The sequence below is a fragment of the Poecilia mexicana genome, unplaced genomic scaffold, assembly GCF_051168715.1.
Source record: "Poecilia mexicana isolate PSO_F unplaced genomic scaffold, ASM5116871v1 scaffold_8, whole genome shotgun sequence".
NCBI lineage: Eukaryota > Metazoa > Chordata > Actinopteri > Cyprinodontiformes > Poeciliidae > Poecilia > Poecilia mexicana.
In genome coordinates, this window is record NW_028263377.1 from 16,288,408 (window position 1) to 16,313,257 (window position 24,850).

General features: G+C 40.9%; 3 protein-coding genes and 2 long non-coding RNA genes across 6 annotated transcripts; 3 read left to right on the forward strand and 2 right to left on the reverse strand.

Annotated features, from left to right (window-relative positions):
• Positions 1-150: 150 nt before the first annotated feature.
• On the forward strand, positions 151-4,445 carry LOC106915762 (cytochrome P450 2K1-like). 2 transcript variants are annotated; one of them, XM_088008371.1, is made up of 9 exons: positions 151-380; positions 465-627; positions 1,154-1,303; positions 1,460-1,696; positions 2,275-2,372; positions 2,477-2,618; positions 3,271-3,455; positions 3,531-3,672; positions 3,763-4,445. In XM_088008371.1, exons 1-9 carry the CDS (start codon positions 174-176, stop codon positions 3,948-3,950), a joined length of 1,512 nt encoding a protein of 503 aa, XP_087864497.1. In that variant the 5' UTR covers positions 151-173; the 3' UTR covers positions 3,951-4,445. The 2 variants fall into 2 exon arrangements, with proteins under 2 accessions (XP_087864497.1, XP_014839070.2); XM_014983584.2 differs by having other exon boundaries at positions 1,460-1,620; positions 2,193-2,372.
• A 1,894-nt stretch (positions 4,446-6,339) lies between these two features.
• On the forward strand, positions 6,340-18,704 carry LOC148158033 (cytochrome P450 2K1-like). Its single transcript, XM_088008368.1, has 9 exons — positions 6,340-6,586; positions 6,671-6,833; positions 7,805-7,954; positions 8,101-8,261; positions 8,929-9,108; positions 9,186-9,327; positions 16,151-16,335; positions 16,421-16,562; positions 16,653-18,704. The coding sequence occupies exons 1-9, from the start codon at positions 6,380-6,382 to the stop codon at positions 16,838-16,840; spliced, it is 1,518 nt and encodes a 505-aa protein (XP_087864494.1). The 5' UTR covers positions 6,340-6,379; the 3' UTR covers positions 16,841-18,704.
• LOC106913859 (uncharacterized) lies at positions 9,464-10,517 on the reverse strand. The gene is made up of 3 exons (XR_015764111.1): positions 10,294-10,517; positions 9,868-10,222; positions 9,464-9,790 (listed from the first exon to the last, which is right to left on the reverse strand). It is a non-coding gene; the product is annotated as an uncharacterized LOC106913859 (long non-coding RNA).
• On the reverse strand, positions 14,873-16,041 carry LOC148158034 (uncharacterized). Its single transcript, XR_015764110.1, has 3 exons — positions 15,458-16,041; positions 15,032-15,386; positions 14,873-14,954 (listed from the first exon to the last, which is right to left on the reverse strand). It is a non-coding gene; the product is annotated as an uncharacterized LOC148158034 (long non-coding RNA).
• A 343-nt stretch (positions 18,705-19,047) lies between the features above and the next one.
• LOC106915763 (cytochrome P450 2K1-like) lies at positions 19,048-24,713 on the forward strand. Its single transcript, XM_088008369.1, has 9 exons — positions 19,048-19,343; positions 19,428-19,590; positions 20,247-20,396; positions 20,548-20,708; positions 22,501-22,680; positions 22,758-22,899; positions 23,707-23,891; positions 23,977-24,118; positions 24,225-24,713. The coding sequence occupies exons 1-9, from the start codon at positions 19,137-19,139 to the stop codon at positions 24,410-24,412; spliced, it is 1,518 nt and encodes a 505-aa protein (XP_087864495.1). The 5' UTR covers positions 19,048-19,136; the 3' UTR covers positions 24,413-24,713.
• Positions 24,714-24,850: the final 137 nt, after the last annotated feature.

A 24,850-nucleotide genomic window follows, 5' to 3' on the forward strand; every position in this document is an offset into this window, starting at 1 on the left:
AAGCTTCAGGGATGGAGCAGAGTGAACCAAGTCCAGAAGTTGAGATCACTGTCATGTTAATGCATAAAGGTGAAATAGGTGTGGCCAATGGAGAACAACACTCCCACAGAGATATAAAATTCTCTATGTCTTAGTTGTACATTCAGACCAGGAGATTGTAAGCAGCAGAGAACATGGAGACTTTGAAGGATTTTGGTTTCTTTCTTTTCTCCAGTCCTACCACTGTACTTGGAGTAGGCCTCCTTTTGATCATCCTTTATTTGGTGACTGTTGGTTCCTCCAGAGAAACGGGTAAAGAACCTCCAGGACCGAAGCCTCTGCCCCTGCTTGGCAACCTGCTGCAGCTTGATCTCCAGAGACCCTACAAAACACTGTGTGAGGTGGGCTCTGACTTAAACTGTTCAGCAACTTTGAAACCTGTTTGACCTCTGCTACATTTATTTCTCCTGTTTTCATCCACTCAGCTTTCCAAGAAATATGGGTCTGTATTTACAGTTTATTTTGGACCAAAAAAAGTGGTTGTTCTCGCCGGGTACAGGACAGTCAGAGAGGCTCTGGTCGGCTACGCAGACGAGTTTGGAGAAAGAGAAATTGCACCTATATTTGCAGATGTAACGAAGCATAGTGGTATGTCCAGAAGTAAATTATTACAAATCTTTCCAAAAATACTAATGAACAACCACTAGACATTCTCACTTTTCTCTCATTACACCCACTGACTTCAATATATTACATGGATTTTATGTGACAGATCAATTATAAAATAGTGTAAAAATTGGGAAGTAGAAAAAAAAAAGAGAAATACAATTTAAATTCAAAAATTGAAAATCTGAAAAGTGTGGCATCTACCGGAATTAAATTCTCTTTAGGTATACCTCTCCCAGTTTTGCAGAAGTAACATTTCTGCCCTTTTGTTTTTGGAAAATAGATAAACATAAGTGAGAATGGATGGAGATTGTCTGTGAACATCAATTTAAAATGTATTCCAAGGATTTTTAGAAGAATTTACTTCTGGGCTTTGTGTTTACTTAACGCGTAACTACTTATTGTTGGTCTATCACAGTAAAATCGGCAATGAAATGTTTGTTTTTCGTAACTTGACAAAATATTGAAGCAAAGTTCAAAATTAACCGAGTTCTGTGTACTGTATCAGGAGTCCTGTTTTCAAATGGAGAAACATGGAGAGAGATACGTCGTTTTGCCCTCAGCACCCTCAGAGACTTTGGGATGGGGAAGAGAGGTGCAGAGGAGAAAATCTTAGAGGAGTGTGGACACCTCATTAAAGTGTTTGAGAGTTATAAAGGTATAACATGATGCTGTGTTTCTCTAAGAAAAGGACACATAAAATTCTTCACTCAAATGGTTTAATCATTGTTGTGGTACTAATTCATATTCCTTTTTAAAGTTAATTACATTTTAATAGCAGACAAGATCAAACAGTAACTCTCTTGCTCCACAGGGAAACCATTTAACACATCCTGTCCAACAAATAATGCAGCATCCAACATCATCTCCTCCATCGTGTTTGGAAGCAGATTTGAATACGATGATCCTCGATTCAGAGACTTGGTTAGTCGAGTCATTGAGAATATTAAGATAGGTGGCTCGGCAGGAATCCAGGTAAGGTTAATGTCTCACTTAACCCTCCTGTTGTCCCGTAGCCGGGACAACAGGCTACGGGACAACAAAATGACCCGTAGCCGGTCATTTTGGGTCATTTTGACCCTGCTACGGGTCAAAATGACCCGGCTACGGGTCATTTTAACCACGATGATGAACATTATCGAGGCTGTTAAATTATTATCTCAAGTCCAAACACTGAGCTTACTTATGCCACCCAGTATTTTAAATGTATTAAAAGACCCCAAAGTTTAGAACTAAAATCCCATAAATGCCCAATTTGGATTTAAATAATTTTAAAAATTGGTGATTTTACGATCACATCCTTGATTGCATTTTGTTTCTTGGGGTTTTATCTGACATACCAACACAATGTGGTGCACAAAATGTGAGGTGGAAGGATGAGCACCCATATAGTTTAAAAATGTTTTCTCATATAAATGTTACATCTATTTCTATTTATCACTGAATAGTATTCTGCCAGGATTGTCCTTTAGCTCTCTTTAATGTTAAGTAATTGAACTAGTATTACATTTTTATATTTCAAAAAATATATTGTGCTTAATTTCAATCTCTACAATACATTTCCCCGGCTGGTCGGATGGATAAAAAGCCGTCAGGTTATGCTAAAAAATGGTGAAAAGACGATCAGAGATATGAAGAAATTAATGCAGAAACTGAAAGAGACACTAAACCCTCAGCCATGCAGAGGACTGGTGGACTGTTTCCTGGTTCGAAAGCAGAAAGAAGAGGCAAGGCAACACAAATCTATTTTTAAAGAACAATTACAACATCAAACATGTTTGCCACATGTACAGTATTCACATAGTTTTTTTATTTTTTATTTTTTTTTTAGGACTCTTGTGTCAAAGACACTCAGTTCACTGAGAAGAACCTGTTATATACAGTGGGAAACCTGTTTGCTGCTGGAACCGACACCACAGCTGCATCTCTGAGGTGGAGTTTGCTGCTCATGGCAAAGTATCCACACATTCAGGGTAAGAAAGACAAGAAAACATTTGGTGATTTTTCCCTATATCTAGAAATCTAACAGACATTTTTTAGACCTTTGTAGCCCTTTGAGATCACAATATGTAAACATTATTATTACTAACATTATAACTATTATTATTTTTATTATTATTATTATTATTATTATTATTATTATTGATGTCGTATTTTTGTCTATGGAAGGTATCAGGTTACGTTGTGTTGCATTCAGTGTTAATGGAAAAAAGAGTTCCATGCGCTTAATGTCTGATTTATTACTGTGCTGTATACAAATTCAGCAGTTTGGTGCTGTATTTGAATATTTGGTATAAGCTTTCTGTTCTTCTCTTAAAGTGTGAAATATAAACTTGGCTCTTTGGAAATAAAGTAATCTTTGTACAAAAGTTTGTGGGCAAAATTACTTCAAATAATTTCCAGTTAAGCATGTGGACTTTAATACCTAATTTTACGCAGGAGGCTTAAGTTTTTTAGTTGGTGCAATATTTTTTCTCAATATGTAAAAGTTAGAAGGTTTCAGTGTTTTCATCTGGAAATATAAACTGTAAAATATTACATCTGCTAAACTTCAACAAAAATATTCGTGGTCACTGTGACCCACAGAGGGAGAACTGTTGATCATTTCCTTCTTGTTTACTGCAGACCAGGTTCAGGAGGAGCTGACCAGGGTGGTTGGAAACCGTGAGGTTCATGTGGAAGACCGTAAAAATCTGCCGTACACTGATGCTGTCGTCCACGAGATACAGCGGTTCTGTTACATTGTTCCTATGGCGGTCTCACACAAAACCAGTCGAGATGTTACCTTTCAGGGATATTTTATCAAAGAGGTGAGCAGGACGAAAATATTTTTAGAATTCCAACAGACAATATCTTCCAGATGATGCTTATATTTTTGTCTTCAGGGAACTACTGTGATTCCCCTCCTTGCATCTGTTCTGTATGATGAGAGTGAATGGGAGAGCCCTCACACCTTCAACCCTTCTCACTTTTTGGACAAGGAGGGAAGATTTATCAAGAGAGATGCCTTTCTACCATTTTCTGCAGGTGGAACAACTCTAGCAGCTTTTTAATCGATCAGATAATCTTTGCTATCCATGTCTGGATTAAAATGCGTTACATGTTTTCTTGTTGCAGGTCGCAGGGTGTGTCTTGGAGAGGGTCTGGCAAGGATGTCACTCTTCCTCTTCTTCACCTCACTCCTTCAACGTTTTCGTTTCATACCTCCACCTGGAGTTTCTGAAGATGATCTGGATCTGACTCCAGCGGTGGGATTCACCATCTCTCCTTCTCCTCATGAGCTCTGTGCCATCAGTCGGCAGTGAAGAATGAAGCACTAGATTGTAGTTGATCTCTCTACCAGAACCCTGATGTTACTTTTGCATAGCTTTACTCTAAATGTCTGTTACATTAATTTGTGCAGTTTATTTTAAGAATTTGAATGTTTTTAATTTTTTAGTTATATGCTTTATCCCTTCTATATTTACTGAGTTAATTTCACTGACTTATATAGATGATGAAGAGTCTCCATTTGTTTCCAAATTATTTACTCATGACAAAGCAAATTTACAGAGCATGTTATAATAATTTAAGAATGGTTATTCTGAACCTTGCCCCTTACAAGATCTCTTTTTTTCCATTAATTGAAACACAAATGGAATAGTTACAAAATAAATAAGCAAATGTGTATAATTTTAATGAGCTAAAATGGTAAAATGTTACTGTAACCATATATGGTTGTGAGAGGACACAACCTACCTCAGTGAGATGTACTTAGTTGTTAGTTTTGTTGAAATACATAATAAATATATAATATAATATTTTTGTTGAAATATATAATAATATAAGGAGTTGTTCTGCCAAATTTGATGTGAATGTTAAAAATGGTGTTAATATACACAAAACAATCTATCAGTCACATCTGATGCCAAAGCAACTCATGTTTTAGTATCTAAATCCAGGCCTCCACCTTGGAGTATTCCAGGTCGGTTGCATGTTGCAGGGACTGAGCGGGCAGGAGTTGGGATCCAGAGCAAAGCAGTGTATCCGACTTTATCTAGTTGGTAAAGTTCAGCCTTGCATGAACTTTACCATGCAAGGTAAAGTTGCATGAACCTTACCTTGCATGAGGTAAAGTTCATGCAAGGTAAAGTTGCCAGTTGCAAAAGTAACTGGCAACTTTTGCAACTGAATGCAAAAGTAACATTCTGGAGAAAAAGAATGTTACTTTTTCTCTAGTAAAGTAACATTCCACATTTTTACAGCCAAATTTTGATGCAGGAATGAACAAATGAACCTCCGTACCTCATCTTTGCTCACATTGCAAACAATTTAACGAATGGTGCATTCAGTTTCCAGAGACTAATAGCCTCTATTAGCATCAATAGGTGAAGCCCTGGATGTGAGGAAAGGTCTTTACAGTATTCTTATTTAAATCAAACATGAACAGTAAAGTAGCAATTTTCCATCCATTCATTGTGGTAACTTCCTTTGTGATGCTTTGTGGACAGAAAATGTGATATTTCACAGACAAATAGAATAATATAGCCAGGAAAAATAAGGAAAATGTTTCCATTTCTTCTTCACTTTCTCCATTTATTCTCAATTCCTGAACTTTGATAATCAGGTTCATAAGTTGCATAGTAGTGGAAGAGAGCGTGACATTATCTGCTCTTAAAAAAAAGGCTAAAAGTAAAACAAACAACAACCTACAAGAGTAGATGTACGACAGAATAAATTGCAAGATTGAAAGTACAAACTCAGAACATGTTGGTTTCTATAGGTTTGTGTTCATTTCTGTAACCATCTCCTAATCCAATAAAGAAATCAAATCATTTTCTGGGATAAAGTAGAAAGCTGCTCAACCTGTTTTCTGTGTGTAAACACACAGAAAATGCAGATTTAATTTCAGTTATTGAGATGGAGTCTAAAAGTGGGAGAGGCTCCCGGCTGATACTTTATACCATTTACACTGTTCCCTCTGCAAGAACCTGATCCACAATCAACCAGTATAGCTTCATCTGTCCAGGATAAAACAAAAATATTCTGCAAGTTTTTTTTTTACACTAAAAGTGTTTGAACTTCTAACTTCAAGACACACTGAATAAAGTAGTCAGACTTAGTCAGTATCTTAGAGTTGGCAAAGCTGACACTCAGTGGTGCAGAAAGGATAGGTGAGCTTTGGAACTGGCAAGCTGATGTCGAGTTAAAATAAAACTTTATTGCCTATTTACAGCCTAAAAGTTGAGGGTAATTTAACTTGTATTGCATGACAAACAGCTGTCACTTTGATTTTTTTCCAGCAATACACTTTTTAAAGTTTTGTTGGCTCTAATAGTCTTTATTTGAAAGTACTTTGACAGGAAAGAGGGTGAAGATATGCAACTAATACCACCAGGCCAGGAATTGAACCTCCAACCACCTCCACAAGGTCTCCAGATGTGGGTTATGCTTTGCCCCTGTGCCACCACAGCATCCCTGAACAATACATACTTTGCTGTTAACAAGAAAGCACAGAGTTTTTCCCAAACTTTTACTGAAAGTGAAATAAGATCTTCTGTCAAGAAGATCTTACTTCTTGAAAGAAGAAATAAGGTAGGAGGAGGGGAAGCCCCACACTTTGGGAATCACTGCCTTAAGTGGGTGTGGCCAATGCAGAGCCAACATACAGATGAAGCAACACTCCCACAGGATCATAAAGTCCTCTCTGTCTGAGCTGTAGACTCTGACCAGGAGATTGTAAGCAGCAGAGAACATGGAGACTTTGAAGGATTTTGGTTTCTTTCTTTTCTCCAGTCCTACCACTGTACTTGGAGTAGGCCTCCTTTTGATCATCCTTTATTTGGTGACTGTTGGTTCCTCCAGAGAAACGGGTAAAGAACCTCCAGGACCGAAGCCTCTGCCTCTGCTTGGCAACCTGCTGCAGCTTGATCTCCAGAGACCCTACAAAACACTGTGTGAGGTGGGCTCTGACTTAAACTGTTCAGCATCGTTGAAACCTGTTTGACCTCTGCTACATTTATTTCTCCTGTTTTCATCCACCCAGCTTTCCAAGAAATATGGGTCTGTATTTACAGTTTATTTTGGACCAAAAAAAGTGGTTGTTCTCGCCGGGTACAGGACAGTCAGAGAGGCTCTGGTCGGCTATGCAGACGAGTTTGGAGAAAGAGAAATTGCACCTATAGCTAATGACATAAACAAAGGACATGGTAAGATAAGAAATTAACATATAACAAGCTTTGTAACAGTATGGACAGTACTGAAACTTCTTCTCACAGTACAACCACCAGTTTTATGGAATTTCATTGTAATTTTATGTGAGACTAAAGAAAATAGTGCATAATTTGGAAACATGAAAAATTCTCTGTTTTTTCAACAAATAAAAACCTGCTAATCTTGTCATCCATTTTTAATCAGGGTTTTTCGGGACACAGCTACCAGTGTTAAACATCTACAGTAGAAACTGAACAGAAATTTCTGCAAAATAGCTGAAACTCAGTCAGACTGTCAGTAAACATCAATTTTGAAATTGTGCTAAAGATTCTGAAAGGAAGTCAGTCAATTTCTTTTCACAGTGACTTTTTTTTAGTGCCCCTTCTGCATGTCTCCGTAAACTGATTTTCTCAAATGAGTTGTCAATCTTTGCAGCTCCTCCGGTGTTTAAATTACATTTATTTAAGGTGGGTGGCCATATTTTGCAGCAGATCTTCCAAACTCCACACATTGTTTTTAGACAATTCAACAGTTATCTGTGAGATATTTGTAGCTTAGGATATTTTGCACAAACTTTATGTCTGTAATGTGTTCTTTTGTCTTTCACACCATTAGACAGCTTCATCTAATCTTAATAATTACATAACTTCTGAAAGACATTGGCTGCAGTTGATTTCATGATAGTGTGTCACTGTAAAAAGATTGCATACAAATGCAGATATAGTTGTTCCCTTTCCTCGGTGCATTAAGCTCCACCTCAATCAAAGCCAAAGTAGATAAATAATCTGAAATTTGTTTCTGTAACTTTACAAGACGTTGAAAAGTCTAAGAGGTATGAAAACTTTTCCAAAGCACAGTACTCATAAAGGTTGTTTTTATCATTTTCTTGGCAATCACACAGACATTGTACTTGCAAATGCATCATTCACAATCACAAATTGATTTTTATTTCTGTGTACTGTATAAGGAGTCGTGTTTTCAAATGGAGAAACATGGAAAGAGATGCGTCGTTTTGCCCTCAGCACCCTCAAAGACTTTGGGATGGGGAAGAGAGGTGCAGAGGAGAAAGTCTTAGAGGAGTGTGGACACCTCATTAAAGTGTTTGAGAGTTATAAAGGTATAACATGATGCTGTGTTGCTCTAAGAAAAGGCCACATAAAACTCATCATTTAAACGATTTAATCATTGTTGCAGTGGACTAATTCACATTCCTTTGTAAGTTAAGTGTCCTCAAAAGATAAAAAGATGACTTTTGCTCCACAGGGAAACCATTTAACACATCCCATCCAGTAAATTATGCAACATCCAACATCATCTCTTCAATAGTGTTTGGAAGCAGATTTGAATACGATGATCCTCGATTCAGAAACCTGGTTAGTCGGGTCAATGAGAATATGAGTCTGTTTGGCACTGCAGGAATTCAGGTGAGCTTAATGTTTCACTTAAACGACTTTGTAAATGATACACTGGGAGCCAAGGAGAGACTTTAGCAGAGTGTATTGATCAATGTTATCTGCGTGAAAGGCAGAGACTTAAATTATTGTCTGAAGTCCAAACACTGAGCAAATATCTTACATGCATAAAAATACCCCAAAGTTTAAAACTAAATTGCCATAAAAGACAAATTTTGGATTTTGTGATTTTGCAATCACGTCCTTGAATTTATTTTGATTCTTGGGGTTTTATGTGAAAGACGAACACAACGTAGTGCACAAAATGTGAGGTGTAAGAATGAGCAGACATATAGCTTTAAAATGTTTTCACATGTACAAATTTTACATCTATTTCTATTTATCTCTAACATGTGTTCTTCAAGGATCGTCCTTTATTTAGCTCCATCCATCTGTAAATCAGCTACCTGTCCTTGCTGCATATCACTGCAGGGTCTTGCTGCCAATACGAAGTTATTGTTGTTGTTGGTGGTTGTGATGTGTGGTATATTTCTGATATTAATGTTCCATAACATTTAGCATATAGACCTCTTAAAGCTGCTCTCCAACAAGACTTTACTCTTTGCTCAAGTTTTTTGGCTCTTTTAAAATAACTGAATTAATATTGATCTTTTTAAAATGTATTTTTCTTAATTTAAAGCTATATAATACGTTTCCCTGGCTGGCCAGATGGATAAAAAACCGTCGGGTGATTTTAAAAAACGCTGAGATGACAATCAGAGACGAGAAGGAATTAATGCAGAAACTGAAGGCGACACTCAACCCTCAGACATGCAGAGGACTGGTGGACTGTTTTCTGATTCGAAAGCAGAAAGAAGAGGCAAGGCAACACAAATCTATTTTTAAAGAATAATGGTAACACCAGACACATTTGTCTCATGTATATTTTCCTTCCAGGACTCTTGTGTCAAAGACACTCAGTTCACTGAGGAGAATCTGATACTTACAGTGGCAAACCTGTTTACTGCTGGAACCGACACCACAGCCGCATCACTGAGGTGGAGTTTGCTGCTCATGGCAAAGTATCCACACATTCAGGGTAAGAAAGAGGATGACATGTCTGGGATGGTTTATCTACATCTAGAAAACAGGATTTTCAACATGTTTTCTACGTTTAAATGTTACAGTGTCAGTTCTAGTAGTGCTATAGTGTCTTGCCAAAACATTCTCAACCCTTATTTATTTATTTTTTTATATTTTATTAAAATTAGGGTAAAAATACATAATGACATCTTTAATTTTTTTCTTTCTATTTTCAGCAATAGATTTTTAACAAGTGTTGATATGCTACATTTTGAAGGGAGGACAGCTGTAGTCAAGCTATGACCTGTTTCAGATATTGGCAATGGATGTTTATAACTGTCATGATGGTGTTCACTCTACGAACCCACATGCAAGAACACAATCAGATGAGTCAGAGTAAATAACAATAATAATGAGTTTATTGATTCCAGGGGAAGGGGAAGGGAGTGAATACTGGAGCGGATGACCGGGTCGTCTTACTGTCAACGAGAGGCAGAGGGTTAGTGGAGGAAGGAGTGTGTCTCTTTTTCCAGGAAAGAATTGAACTGGTTCTTACTTGATCAGAAGGTGAGTAGTTGAGAGCTGAGCGCTGGGAAAATGAGCCTCGTCGGAGGGCGGACAGGTTATTTGCGGCGGACAGAGCGAAGTACGTCGCGGTCCAGTTGTTCCTTCTTTCCAGATGGGTTCGGGCCAGGATCGACAGATCCGCTGCGTCCCGAAGGGGAATCCAGTGGAGACGGACCGAGACTGGGAAAGGTGAACACACGAGGAGTGGCGTCCGACCGGTAACACCGGCAGCGTCGAGGGAGGACACACGAGGGGAGCAACTCACAGACGGCGAAGGACAAGAGCTTTCTCTGAGCCCAAGGCTGATGGCACACACAGGAGTAGCGAGGAGGCAACAGGATAACCTGGTAAAGAGGACAACAAGGAATAAATAACGAGTAGATCACAGAGGGCCTTTCTCAGGAACGATAGTTACCGAGGTAAGCTAACACTCAGGCGATGAGAAGTTGTTCAGCCGCTGCTTATATCTGCAATCCACGCCCTCCAAACAAGCTACAGGTGTGGCCACGGGGTTACCCCCGCAGCCTCCCAGGGGCTAGCCTCTGGCGACATCTAGAGGATGCCCAGAAGAAGGATGGAGCTCCAACAAAACAAAAACTCAAACCAAAAGAAAAGCAAAACAAAAACACAGATCCTGACAGTACCCCCCCCTCAACGGACGCCACCTGGCGGCCGAGCAGAGGATGAGGGGTGCGAGTCCTCAAAATCCCTAATAAGGGTAGAGTCCAAAATAAGCGATCCAGGAACCCAGGAACGTTCCTCTGGACCATAGCCCTCCCAGTCGACAAGGTACTGGTGGCCCCGACCTCGCCGCCGGGAGGCAACAATCCGGCGGCCGGTGAAGGCCGGATGGCCATCTATGTCACGGGCGGGTGGAGGGGGTTCGGCCGGAGGGCAAAGGTTACTGGATAGGACGGGTTTGAGCTGGGATACATGAAAGGTAGGATGGATGCGTAGAGACGGGGGGAGTCGAAGTCGCACAGCTGAGGAACCCACGATCGCCAATACCTCGTAGGGGCCGATGAACCTGGGGGACAACTTCTTAGACATAGATTTAAGGGGAACGTTGCGTGTGGATAGCCATACCTTTTGGCCTACGGAGTATGTCGGGGCTGGAGTTCTTCTTCGGTCCGCCAGTCGTTTGTTAAGAATAGCCGTGTTGCTGAGGGCGGAGATGGCATCCTTCCAGATCTTATGGGTTCTGCGGATGTGATGCTGGACTGACGTGACCGAAATGTATTCTTCATCAGATGGTAGGAGTGGTGGTTGATATCCAAGGACTATTTCAAAAGGAGAAAGACCAGTAGCTGCAGAAATGTGACTGTTGTGTGCGTATTCTACCCAAGGAAGGTGTTGGGCCCAGTCGTCGGGGTTGGTGGAGGTGAGACATCGCAGGGTGGCCTCAAGCTCCTGGTTCATACGCTCCGTTTGCCCGTTGGTTTGGGGATGGTAACCGGAGCTGAGAGCCACTTTGGCTCCCAGGGCGGAGCAGAACTGGCGCCAGACCTGCGAGACAAACTGGGGACCCCGGTCCGAGAGAATCTCCTGAGGAATCCCATGGAGCTTGAATACATGTTTTATGAGGAGCATGGCGGTCTGAGCAGCAGTGGGTAACTTACGAAGTGAAACGAGATGACAGGCCTTGGAGAAACGGTCGATTATAGTTAGGATAGTGGTCATACCTTTAGAAGTCGGAAGTCCGGTAACAAAATCGATAGCGATGTGGGACCACGGCCGCTTAGGTGTGGGTAGCGGTTGGAGAAGGCCTGCCGGAGGTTGATTTGACGACTTGTTTCTTGCACAGACTGTGCAGGCTGAGACATACTCCTTGACATCCTTGTGTAAGGATTTCCACCAGAATCTGCGACTTATCAGTCCGATGGTGCGACTGATGCCAGGGTGAGCTGAGAACTTGGATGCGTGAATCCACTGGATGAACCGGGAACGGACAGCTGAAGGGACATACAATTTACCCGGAGGAGCTTCGGTTAGTTGTGCCTGACGGATGATGTCCTCCATCTCCCAGGTGACCACTCCTACCGTACAGCTAGGTGGGAGGATGAAAGCTGGGGTCTCCTCCGAGTCGTCAAAGGAATGGATCCTGGACAGAGCATCCGGTTTCACGTTCTTTGAGCCTGGACGATAGGAAATAGATAAGTTAAACCGTGAGAAGAACAGAGACCAGCGTGAGTGACGGGGGTTGGATCTTTTAGCTGACTGAAGATATGACAAGTTTTTATGGTCGGTCCAGACTAAGACAGGTTGCTCCGCTCCCTCAAGCCAGTGGCGCCATTCCTCTAGCGCCAACTTTATGGCTAAGAGCTCTCTATCCCCCACATTATAATTGCGTTCGGCTGGGGAGAGCCTGCGGGAAAAGAAGGCACATGGATGCAGTTTAAGATCTCGATCGGAGGTTTGGGAGAGAACAGCCCCGACCCCAGTGTCGGAGGCGTCCACCTCCACCACGAACTGTTTAGTGGGGTCGGGCTGGACCAGAACAGGAGCCTTAGCGAACCGTGACTTGAGCTCAGCAAAGGCTGCATCAGCTTGATGATTCCAACAGAACACCTTCTTGGTAGAGGTAAGAGCCGTAAGGGGAGAGGCCGTCTGGCTGTAATTACGGATGAACCTTCTATAGAAGTTAGCAAACCCAAGGAAACGTTGTAATTGTTTGCGGGTCTCGGGTTTAGGCCAGTCCAGGACTGCTTTTATTTTATCCTCCGCCGCTCTTACCTGTCCGCCCTCAAGGACGTAACCCAGGAAGGTAACAGATGGACGGTGGAACTCACATTTCTCGGCTTTCACATATAGTTTGTTCTCCAGAAGCCGCTGGAGAACCAAGCGAACATGTTTCTGGTGTTCAACGAGGGACTTGGAGTAAATCAAAATGTCATCTAGATAGACAAAAACATTAATAAAATCTCGGAGGACGTCATTAACCAGGGCCTGGAAGAAAGCGGGAGCATTAGACAGGCCAAACGGCATAACCAAATATTCGTAATGTCCCATGGGAGTCTTGAATGCCGTCTTCCACTCATCGCCCTCTCTAATGCGGAGCAGGTGATAGGCGTTTCTGAGATCTAACTTAGAGAAAATGGTAGCGCCCTGAACGGGCTCAAAGGCTGAGGAGAGCAGGGGTAATGGGTACTTATTCTTAACAGTGATTTGGTTTAGACCTCTGTAATCTATACACGGTCTCAGTGAACCATCCTTCTTTCCTACAAAAAAGAAACCAGCACCCAGTGGGGACGAGGACGTCCGAATGATGCCCGCTGCGAGGGACTTATTGATGTAGTCCTCCATAGTTTGACGTTCAGACCTGGAAATGTTGTAGAGCCTGCTATTGGGTAGTGGGGCTCCAGGCAGGAGGTCGATTGCACAGTCGTAAGGTCTGTGAGGCGGAAGAGACAGGGCTTTGTCCTTACTGAAAACAGCAATGAGGTCGTGATACTCACTGGGCACTGAGGTAACATCGGGGGGGTCGACCTCAGCAGAAGCTGAGACTGAGGTCTGAGCCGGGACAGCGGAGCGGAGACAAGAGGAGTGGCACTTGGTAGACCAGGAATCTATCTTGGCCTCCACCCAATCTATTCGGGGGTTGTGTGTGAACAGCCAGTTGAAACCTAGCACAATGGGTGAGCTGGTAGCAGGAAAAACATAAAACGTTATTTCTTCAGTGTGGTTACCGGAAATTAACAGGCGAAGAGGTTTAGTTTTATGGGTGATCTGGGGTAGATTTCTCCCATCCAGGGCTGAGACACGGAGAGGAACTGGTAGGGGTTCGATCTCGACGGGGAGTTGATGAATGATGTCAGAACAGATGAGGTTCTGTTCACATCCAGAGTCGATGAGGGCTGACAGGGAGAGTGAATCGTTCTGATAAAATAGAGTGACTGGAATTACTAAGCGGGGTCTTGATGAGGGTGGTGCCGGCAGTCTTCCCGCTCCGAATGCCGGCCCTACTGGTTTAAACGAATGGGACAGTTAATGATTACATGATTTGGCTCACCACAGTAGAGGCAGAGTCGTGAGCGCATCCTCCTTTGCCGTTCTTCTGGTGTAAGCCTCGTGTGTCCAAGTTGCATAGGTTCAGGCTCATGAACTGTGGAAGAAGGAGGTGAATGCTGGGTAGAGGGCTGACTACTGGTTAGAGACACACGAGGAGAGAAGGCTCGGCGGGATCGTTCCTTAGCCCTGGCACGGATACGATTATCCAACTTTATTGTTAGATTTATAAACTCATCTAGTGACTCCGGTTCGTCAAGGGCAGCAAGTTCATCTTTAATTTGTTCGTTTAGCCCATGGAAAAAGGCGCTCTTAAGAGCAATGGGGTTCCAGCCCGAAGCTGCAGCCTTGATTCTAAAGTCAATGGCGAAATCAGAAACACTTCTCTGGCCTTGTCTTAGCCCATGTAATTCTCTGGCGGCAGACATTCTCTCTGTCTCCTGGCAGAAAACCTGCTTTAGCTCAGCCAGGAATTCAGGATACGTACATCCGTAATTGGACGCAGTAGTGAATCGGGCTTCGGCCCAGTCTAAGGCTCGACCCGTCAATAAGGATAGCATGTAAGAAATCTTAGCATCATCATGGGGAAAACTCTGCGGTGAATGGTTAAAGACAATAGTACACTGGAGGATAAATCCCTTAACCTTCCTGATGTCACCTGAGAACTTCTCCGGTGTAGCTGGACGGACCTCCGAAATCCCGGAATGGACGGGCGGATCTGGAGTTGCGGGAGGAGCAGGAGAGGGGTCAGGAACCTGTTGTACTGAATTCTGAAGAAAATTAGAAAGTTCAGTTAGTCGACGGTTTGTCTCTGCTTGGCGGTTTCCCAGTTCTCTTAACGCTGAATCATGGGACTGAATTAAGGCGTGTTGATCGGATAAGGCTCTTCTGATTGAGTCCGCGGAGGTTGTGATCTGGCCTGAGTGTTCTGTCATGATGGTGTTCACTCTACGAACCCACATGCAAGAACACAATCAGATGAGTCAGAGTAAATAACAATAATAATGAGTTTATTGATTCCAGGGGAAGGGGAAGGGAGTGAATACTGGAGCGGATGACCGGGTCGTCTTACTGTCAACGAGAGGCAGAGGGTTAGTGGAGGAAGGAGTGTGTCTCTTTTTCCAGGAAAGAATTGAACTGGTTCTTACTTGATCAGAAGGTGAGTAGTTGAGAGCTGAGCGCTGGGAAAATGAGCCTCGTCGGAGGGCGGACAGGTTATTTGCGGCGGACAGAGCGAAGTACGTCGCGGTCCAGTTGTTCCTTCTTTCCAGATGGGTTCGGGCCAGGATCGACAGATCCGCTGCGTCCCGAAGGGGAATCCAGTGGAGACGGACCGAGACTGGGAAAGGTGAACACACGAGGAGTGGCGTCCGACCGGTAACACCGGCAGCGTCGAGGGAGGACACACGAGGGGAGCAACTCACAGACGGCGAAGGACAAGAGCTTTCTCTGAGCCCAAGGCTGATGGCACACACAGGAGTAGCGAGGAGGCAACAGGATAACCTGGTAAAGAGGGCAACAAGGAATAAATAACGAGTAGATCACAGAGGGCCTTTCTCAGGAACGATAGTTACCGAGGTAAGCTAACACTCAGGCGATGAGAAGTTGTTCAGCCGCTGCTTATATCTGCAATCCACGCCCTCCAAACAAGCTACAGGTGTGGCCACGGGGTTACCCCCGCAGCCTCCCAGGGGCTAGCCTCTGGCGACATCTAGAGGATGCCCAGAAGAAGGATGGAGCTCCAACAAAACAAAAACTCAAACCAAAAGAAAAGCAAAACAAAAACACAGATCCTGACAATAACGATTAATGTGATAAAACACCACAAAGTGACATAATCCTTATTTTAAGATCTATATTGATCTATACTGGATGTTCTGAATCGACATGAGCAGAACTGATCTCTATATGATGAAACATGGTATCCTTTAAATCCTGGTCGGAGCAAATAATTTCCTAGTTTACCTTTGTAGGGGCCAACATTCAAATTTGGAAATGTTAAATTTTAACCTTGGTCAGTAAAGTTCACATAGTTTTAATGGTTGACCTGCAAAGAGGAAAAACAAAGCTTCACATAAACTTTAATGTTAGGTTCTTATTTTGGTTTAACATTTTGACTTAAGACTTAAAGACAAATATAAGGTTTAGAGATTTCCATCAACTGTTAACCATTAGGTTTGGTTAAGCTGTGCATTTTGCATTGTCATTGACGTCACTGTAATCCACAAAGGGAGAACTGTTGATCATTTCCTTCTTGTTTACTGCAGACCAGGTTCAGGAGGAGCTGACCAGGGTGGTTGGAAACCGTGAGGTTCATGTGGAAGACCGTAAAAATCTGCCGTACACTGATGCTGTCGTCCATGAGATACAGCGGTTCTGTTACATTGTTCCTATGGCGGTCTCACACAAAACCAGTCGAGATGTTACCTTTCAGGGATTCTTCATTAAAGAGGTGAGCAAGTGGGAAATATTTCTGGGCTTTCAACAAGCAATATCTTCCAGATTAATGATGATCCTACTCATATTTTTGTCTTCAGGGAACTACTGTGATTCCCCTCCTTGCATCTGTTCTGTATGATGAGAGTGAATGGGAGAGCCCTCACACCTTCAACCCTTCTCACTTTTTGGACAAGGAGGGAAGATTTATCAAGAGAGATGCCTTTCTACCATTTTCTGCAGGTGGAACAACTCTAGCAGCTTTTTAATCAATCAGATAATCTTTGCTATCCATGTCTGGATTAAAATGCGTTACATGTTTTCTTGTTGCAGGTCGCAGGGTGTGTCTTGGAGAGGGTCTGGCAAGGATGTCACTCTTCCTCTTCTTCACCTCACTCCTTCAACGTTTTCGTTTCATGCCTCCACCTGGAGTTTCTAAAGATGATCTGGATCTGACTCCAGCGGTGGGATTCACCATCTCTCCTTCTCCTCATGAGCTCTGTGCCGTCAGTCGGCAGTGAAGAATGAAGCACTAGATTGTAGTTGATCTCTCTACCAGAACCCTGATGTTACTTTTGCATAGCTTTACTCTAAATGTCTGTTACATTAATTTGTGCAGTTTATTTTAAGAATTTGAATGTTTTTAATTTTTTAGTTATATGCTTTATCCCTTCTATATTTACTGAGTTAATTTCACTGACTAATATAGATGATGAAGAGTCTCCATTTGTTTCCAAATTATTTACTCATGACAAAGCAAATTTACAGAGCATGTTATAATAATTTAAGAATGGTTATTCTGAACCTTGCCCCTTACAAGATCTCTTTTTTTTCATTAATTGAAACACAAATGGAATAGTTACAAAATAAATAAACAAATATGTATAATTTTAATGAGCTAAAATGGTAAAATGTTACTGTAAACATATATGGTTGTGAGAGGACACAACCTACCTCAGTGAGATGTACTTAGTTGTTAGTTTTGTTGAAATACATAATAAATATATAATATAATAGCTTTGTTGAAATATATAATAATATAAGAAGCTGTGCTGCCAAATTTGGTGTGAATGTTAAATATGGTGTTAATATACACAACACAATCTATCAGTCACATCTGATGCCAAAGCAGCTCATGTTTTAGTATCTAAATCCAGGCCTCCACCTTGGAGTATTCCAGGTCGGTTGCATGTTGCAGGGACTGAGTGGGCAGGAGTTGGGATCCAGAGCAAAGCAGTGTATCCGACTTTATCTAGTTGGTAAAGTTCAGCCTTGCAGGACCATTCCAGCTTTTTCTCCAGTAAAGTAGCATTCCACATTCTTACAGCCAAATTTTGATGCAGGAATGAACAAATGAACCTCCGTACCTCATCTTTGCTCACATTGCAAACAATTTAACGAATGGTGCATTCAGTTTCCAGAGACTAATAGCCTCTATTAGCGTCAATAGGTGAAGCCCTGGATGTGAGGAAAGGTCTTTACAGTATTCTTATTTAAATCAAACATGAACAGTAAAGTAGCAATTTTCCATCCATTCATTGTGGTAACTTCCTTTGTGATGCTTTGTGGACAGAAAATGTGATATTTCACAGACAAATAGAATAATATAGCCAGGAAAAATAAGGAAAATGTTTCCATTTCTTCTTCACTTTCTCCATTTATTCTCAATTCCTGAACTTTGATAATCAGGTTCATAAGTTGCATAGTAGTGGAAGAGAGCGTGACATTATCTGCTCTTAAAAAAAAGGCTAAAAGTAAAACAAACAACAACCTACAAGAGTAGATGTACGACAGAATAAATTGCAAGATTGAAAGTACAAACTCAGAACATGTTGGTTTCTATAGGTTTGTGTTCATTTCTGTAACCATCTCCTAATCCAATAAAGAAATCAAATCATTTTCTGGGATAAAGTAGAAAGCTGCTCAACCTGTTTTCTGTGTGTAAACACACAGAAAATGCAGATTTAATTTCAGTTATTGAGATGGAGTCTAAAAGTGGGAGAGGCTCCCGGCTGATACTTTATACCATTTACACTGTTCCCTCTGCAAGAACCTGATCCACAATCAACCAGTATAGCTTCATCTGTCCAGGATAAAACAAAAATATTCTGCAAGTTTTTTTTTTACACTAAAAGTGTTTGAACTTCTAACTTCAAGACACACTGAATAAAGTAGTCAGACTTAGTCAGTATCTTAGAGTTGGCAAAGCTGACACTCAGTGGTGCAGAAAGGATAGGTGAGCTTTGGAACTGGCAAGCTGATGTCGAGTTAAAATAAAACTTTATTGCCTATTTACAGCCTAAAAGTTGAGGGTAATTTAACTTGTATTGCATGACAAACAGCTGTCACTTTGATTTTTTTCCAGCAATACACTTTTTAAAGTTTTGTTGGCTCTAATAGTCTTTATTTGAAAGTACTTTGACAGGAAAGAGGGTGAAGATATGCAACTAATACCACCAGGCCAGGAATTGAACCTCCAACCACCTCCACAAGGTCTCCAGATGTGGGTTATGCTTTGCCCCTGTGCCACCACAGCATCCCTGAACAATACATACTTTGCTGTTAACAAGAAAGCACAGAGTTTTTCCCAAACTTTTACTGAAAGTGAAATAAGATCTTCTGTCAAGAAGATCTTACTTCTTGAAAGAAGAAATAAGGTGGGAGGAGGGGAAGCCCCACACTTTGGGAATCACTGCCTTAAGTGGGTGTGGCCAATGCAGAGCCAACATACAGATGAAGCAACACTCCCACAGGATCATAAAGTCCTCTCTGTCTGAGCTGTAGACTCTGACCAGGAGATTGTAAGCAGCAGAGAACATGGAGACTTTGAAGGATTTTGGTTTCTTTCTTTTCTACAGTCCTACCACTGTACTTGGAGTAGGCCTCCTTTTGATCATCCTTTATTTGGTGACTGTTGGTTCCTCCAGAGAAACGGGTAAAGAACCTCCAGGACCGAAGCCTCTGCCCCTGCTTGGCAACCTGCTGCAGCTTGATCTCCAGAGACCCTACAAAACACTGTGTGAGGTGGGCTCTGACTTAAACTGTTCAGCAACTTTGAAACCTGTTTGACCTCTGCTACATTTATTTCTCCTGTTTTCATCCACCCAGCTTTCCAAGAAATATGGGTCTGTATTTACAGTTTATTTTGGACCAAAAAAAGTGGTTGTTCTCACCGGGTACAGGACAGTCAGAGAGGCTCTGGTCGGCTATGCAGACGAGTTTGGAGAAAGAGAAATTGCACCTATATTTGATGACATATACAAAGGACATGGTAAGATAAGAAATTAACTTGTAACAATGTTTGTAACAGTATGGACAGTACTGAAACTTTTTTTTAGTGCCCCTCCTGCATATCTCCATAAACTGATTTTCTCAAATGAGTTGTCAATTTTTGCAGCTCCTCCAGTGTTTAAATTACATTTATTTAAGGTGGGTGGCCATATTTTGTAGCAGATCTTTTAAACTCCACACATTTTTGTTAGACAATTCAACAGTTATCTGTGAGATATTTGTAGCTTAGGATATTTTGCACAAACTTCATGTCTGTAATGTGTTCTTTTGTCTTTCACACCATTAGACAGCTTCATCTAATCTTAATAATTACATAACTTCTGAAAGACATTGGCTGCAGTTGATTTCATGATAGTGTGTCACTGTAAAAAGATTGCATACAAATGCAGATATAGTTGTTCCCTTTCCTCGGTGCATTAAGCTCCACCTCAATCAAAGCCAAAGTAGATAAATAGTCTGAAATTTGTTTCTGTAACTTTACAAGACATTGAAAAGTCTGAGGTATGAAAACTTTTCCAAAGCACAGTACTCATAAAGGTTGTTTTTATCATTTTCTTGGCAATCACACAGACATTGTACTTGCAAATGCATCATTCACAATCACAAATTGATTTTTATTTCTGTGTACTGTATAAGGAGTCCTGTTTTCAAATGGAGAAACATGGGAAGAGATGCGTTGTTTTGCCATCAGCACCCTCAGAGACTTTGGGATGGGGAAGAGAGGTGCAGAGGAGAAAGTCTTAGAGGAGTGTGGACACCTCATTAAAGTGTTTGAGAGTTATAAAGGTATAACATGATGCTGTGAAAGACCAATGCTCTCTAAGAAACAGACACATAAAACTCATCATTTAAACGATTTAATCATTGTTGCAGTGGACTAATTCACATTCCTTTGTAAGTGTCCTCAAAAGATAAAAACATGACTTTTGCTCCACAGGGAAACCATTTAACACATCCCATCCAGTAAATTATGCAACATCCAACATCATCTCTTCAATAGTGTTTGGAAGCAGATTTGAATACGATGATCCTCGATTCAGAAACCTGGTTAGTCGGGTCAATGAGAATATGAGTCTGTTTGGCACTGCAGGAATTCAGGTGAGCTTAATGTTTCACTTAAGCAACTTTGTAAATGATACACTGGGAGCCAAAGAGAGACTTCAGCAGAGTGTATTGATCAATGTTATCTGCGTGAAAGGCAGAGACTTAAATTATTGTCTGAAGTCCAAACACTGAGCTTACAGATGCAAATATTTTCCATTCATAAAAATACCCCAAAGTTTAAATTGCCATAAAAGACAAATTTTGGATTTTGTGATTTTACAATCACGTCCTTGAATTTATTTTTTCTTGGGGTTTTATGTGAAAGACCAACAGAACGTGGTGCACAGAATGTGAGATGTAAGAATGAGCAGACATATAGCTTTAAAATGTTTTCAGATGTACAAATTTTACATCTTTTTATACTTATCTCTAATACTACCAGGAAAAAAAAATTGTCATATCACCATTTTTTTTTAATTCCACAATCTTTATGAGGTAATTAGAAAACTGAAAACATTTTTTTTGGAAAAAAAAGTTTTCTTTTTTTGAAATATGATGTGTCCACTACAGTGGACATCGGAACCCCATACATTTGAAATTGAACCTTGATGGCCACCAGTTTGTCCCAAAGAAAATATCCAAACATCAACATAAGAATGAATTTAACATTGACAAAACTGAGCACTGTTGCCTACCAAGAAGGTTCTGGGTTCGATTCCCAGCCTGGGGTCTTTCTGCATGGAGTTTGCATCTTCTCCTTTTGCATGCATGGGTTTTCTCCGGGTACTCCGGTTTCCTCCCACAGTCCAAAAACATGACTGTCAGGTTAATTGGCCTCTCTAAATTCTCCCTAGGTGTGAGTGTGTGTGTGCATGGTTGTTTGTCCTGTCTGTCTCTGTGTTGCTCTGCGACAGATTGAAGACCTGTCCAGGGTGAAGCAGCTAACGTTCTCTCGCCCAGAACGTTAGCTGGAGATAGGCAATAGCACCTCCTGACCCCACTAGGGGACAAGGGTGTACAGAAAATGGATGGATGGATGGATGGGTTGGTGGGAGGGTGTATGTATGGATCAATGAGAGTGGATGTTGGATGGGTGGATGTATGGATGGGTGGATGGATGAATGGGTGGATGGATGGATGGATGGATGGGTTGATGGATACAGAAAGAAACTGAAAATAATTACAAATGTCCACTACAGAGGATAACTTTTCAACTTTTAAATACTACGATAAAATTCAGTCAAAAAAATTCATAGAATGTTTTAATATGCTGCTAAGAGATTTATTAAGAATATTCCAACAAAATTTTAAACCAAAATTTGCAGAATAAAAAGTTTTATGCACTTACTTTTTCTCTTCCCATAAAATGTGCTTGTACTGATGAACAGCATTTTAATGAATGAGAAAAAGGTACGTACAAAAGTCCCACCCCTTCACAAGTGGTATCATTGAAAAGCCCTAAATGTCCTCAGTAGAATGCAGGGGGTGGGAGATATTCAAGTTTAGAAATGTCCTCTACAGAGGACAAAATTGAACTACTGGTAGTCAGGAGGATATGTGTTCTTCAAGGATCGTCCTTTATTTAGCTCCATCCATCTGTAAATCAGCTACCTGTCCTTGCTGCGTATCACTGCAGGGTCTTGCTGCCAATACGAAGTTATTGTTGTTGTTGGTGGTTGTGATATGTGGTATATTTCTGATATTAATGTTCCATAACATTTAGCATATAGACCTCTTAAATCTGCTTTCCAACAAGACTTTACTCTTTGCTCAAGTTCATTTTGGCACTTTTAAAATAACTGAATTAATATTGATCTTTTTAAAATGTATTTTTCTTAATTTAAAGCTATATAATACGTTTCCCTGGCTGGCTAGATGGATAAAAAACCGTCGGGTGATTTTAAAAAACGCTGAGATGACAATCAGAGACGAGAAGGAATTAATGCAGAAACTGAAGGCGACACTCAACCCTCAGACATGTAGAGGACTGGTGGACTGTTTTCTGATTCGAAAGCAGAAAGAAGAGGCAAGGCAGCACAAATCTATTTTTAAAGAATAATGGCAACACCAGACACATTTGTCTCATGTATATTTTCCTTCCAGGACTCTTGTGTCAAAGACACTCAGTTCACTGAGGAGAATCTGATACTTACAGTGGCAAACCTGTTTGCTGCTGGAACCGACACCACAGCCGCATCACTGAGGTGGAGTTTGCTGCTCATGGCAAAGTATCCACACATTCAGGGTAAGAAAGAGGATAACATGTCTGGGATGGTTTATCTACATCTAGAAAACAGGATTTTCAACATGTTTTCTACGTTTAAATGTTACAGTGTCAGTTCTAGTAGTGCTATAGTGTCTTGCCAAAACATTCTCAACCCTTATTTATTTATTTTTTTATATTTTATTAAATTTAGGGTAAAAAGATACAATGACATCTTTAATTTTTTTCTTTCTATTTTCAGCAATAGATTTTTAACAAGTGTTGATATGCTACATTTTGAAGGGAGGACAGCTGTAGTCAAGCTATGACCTGTTTCAGATATTGGCAATGGATGTTTATAACGATTAATGTGATAAAACACCACAAAGTGACATAATCCTTATTTTAAGATCTATATTGATCTATATTGGATGTTCTGAATCGACATGAGCAGAACTGATCTCTACATGATGAAACATGGTATCCTTTAAATCCTGGTCGGAGCAAATAATTTCCTAGTTTACCTTTGTAGGGGCCAACATTCAAATTTGGAAATGTTAAATTTTAACCTTGGTCAGTAAAGTTCACATAGTTTTAATGGTTGATCTGCAAAGAGGAAAAACAAAGCTTCACATAAACTTTAATGTTAGGTTCTTATTTTGGTTCAACATTTTGACTTAAGACTTAAAGACAAATATAAAGTTTAGAGATTTCCATCAACCCTGGTATTATACAGAGAGAAACTGTTAACCATTAGGTTTGGTTAAGCTGTGCATTTTGCATTGTCATTGACGTCACTGTGATCCACAAAGGGAGAACTGTTGATCATTTCCTTCTTGTTTACTGCAGACCAGGTTCAGGAGGAGCTGACCAGGGTGGTTGGAAACCGCGAGGTTCATGTGGAAGACCGTAAAAATCTGCCGTACACTGATGCTGTCGTCCACGAGATACAGCGGCTCAGTAACATTACTCCTTTGTCGGCCCCACACAAAACCAGTCGAGATGTTACCTTTCAGGGATTCTTCATTAAAGAGGTGAGCAAGTGGGAAATATTTCTGGGCTTTCAACAAACAATATCTTCCAGATTAATGATGATCCTACTCATATTTTTGTCTTCAGGGAACTACTGTGATTCCCCTCCTTGCATCTGTTCTGTATGATGAGAGTGAATGGGAGAGCCCTCACACCTTCAACCCTTCTCACTTTTTGGACAAGGAGGGAAGATTTATCAAGAGAGATGCCTTTCTACCATTTTCTGCAGGTGGAACAACTCTGTCTTTTTTTGTTTTAATCAGATACACTCTATCAGACATTGCTGGATTAAAATATGTTAAATTCATGTTAAATGTTTTTTTTTTTTCTTGCAGGTCGCAGGGTGTGTCTGGGAGAGGGTCTGGCAAGGATGTCACTCTTCCTCTTCTTCACCTCACTCCTTCAGCGTTTTCGTTTCATGCCTCCACCTGGAGTTTCTGAAGATGATCTGGATCTGACTCCAGCGGTGGGATTAATCTTCTCTCCTTCTCCTCATGAGATCTGTGCCATCAGTCGGCAGTGAAGAATGCCGACTGAAGGCATTCTTCACTGCCCTCAGTGAAGAATGAGGGCAGATCTATTATCCAGTCATAATAGATAATTTAAAATATCTTAGTTTCTCTGAGGGTATTTTTTTTTCAGATTCAATGTACCTTTTTAAAATAGTCTTTAATCTGGTATTAAACATATTTTTGATTAAGCCCACCTTTCTATTAAAAATGTTTTATGTTGATCTAATGTGGTATTCTAATTTTAAATTGTGTACTTATTAGTTCTAAGAAGAAAATAGCACCATCTAACTGAAATAAAGGCTTGAAAATCTATCTGTGTGGTTAAATTACATCATATAAATTGAGGTAGTTTGGCATTTTGTCAACTCCGTCAGTTTTTAACCGACGGAGTGACTCTTTCAGTGATAGTGTTGACAAATCTCACTTATATGTGCAGTTCATTCATTTTA

Coding starts and splice junctions, on each gene's coding strand:
- LOC106915762 (XM_014983584.2), top strand. CDS start 174: ATGGAGACTTTGAAGGATTTTGGTTTCTTTCTTTTCTCCAGTCCTACC. Junction 2,373..2,476: donor TTCGAAAGCAGAAAGAAGAG/GCAAGGCAACAC, acceptor TTTTTTTTTTAG/GACTCTTGTGTCAAAGACAC. Junction 3,456..3,530: donor AGGGATATTTTATCAAAGAG/GTGAGCAGGACG, acceptor TTTTGTCTTCAG/GGAACTACTGTGATTCCCCT.
- LOC148158033 (XM_088008368.1), top strand. CDS start 6,380: ATGGAGACTTTGAAGGATTTTGGTTTCTTTCTTTTCTCCAGTCCTACC. Junction 7,955..8,100: donor AGTGTTTGAGAGTTATAAAG/GTATAACATGAT, acceptor TTTGCTCCACAG/GGAAACCATTTAACACATCC. Junction 8,262..8,928: donor TTGGCACTGCAGGAATTCAG/GTGAGCTTAATG, acceptor CTTAATTTAAAG/CTATATAATACGTTTCCCTG.
- LOC106915763 (XM_088008369.1), top strand. CDS start 19,137: ATGGAGACTTTGAAGGATTTTGGTTTCTTTCTTTTCTACAGTCCTACC. Junction 22,681..22,757: donor TTCGAAAGCAGAAAGAAGAG/GCAAGGCAGCAC, acceptor TTTTCCTTCCAG/GACTCTTGTGTCAAAGACAC. Junction 24,119..24,224: donor CTTTCTACCATTTTCTGCAG/GTGGAACAACTC, acceptor TTTTTCTTGCAG/GTCGCAGGGTGTGTCTGGGA.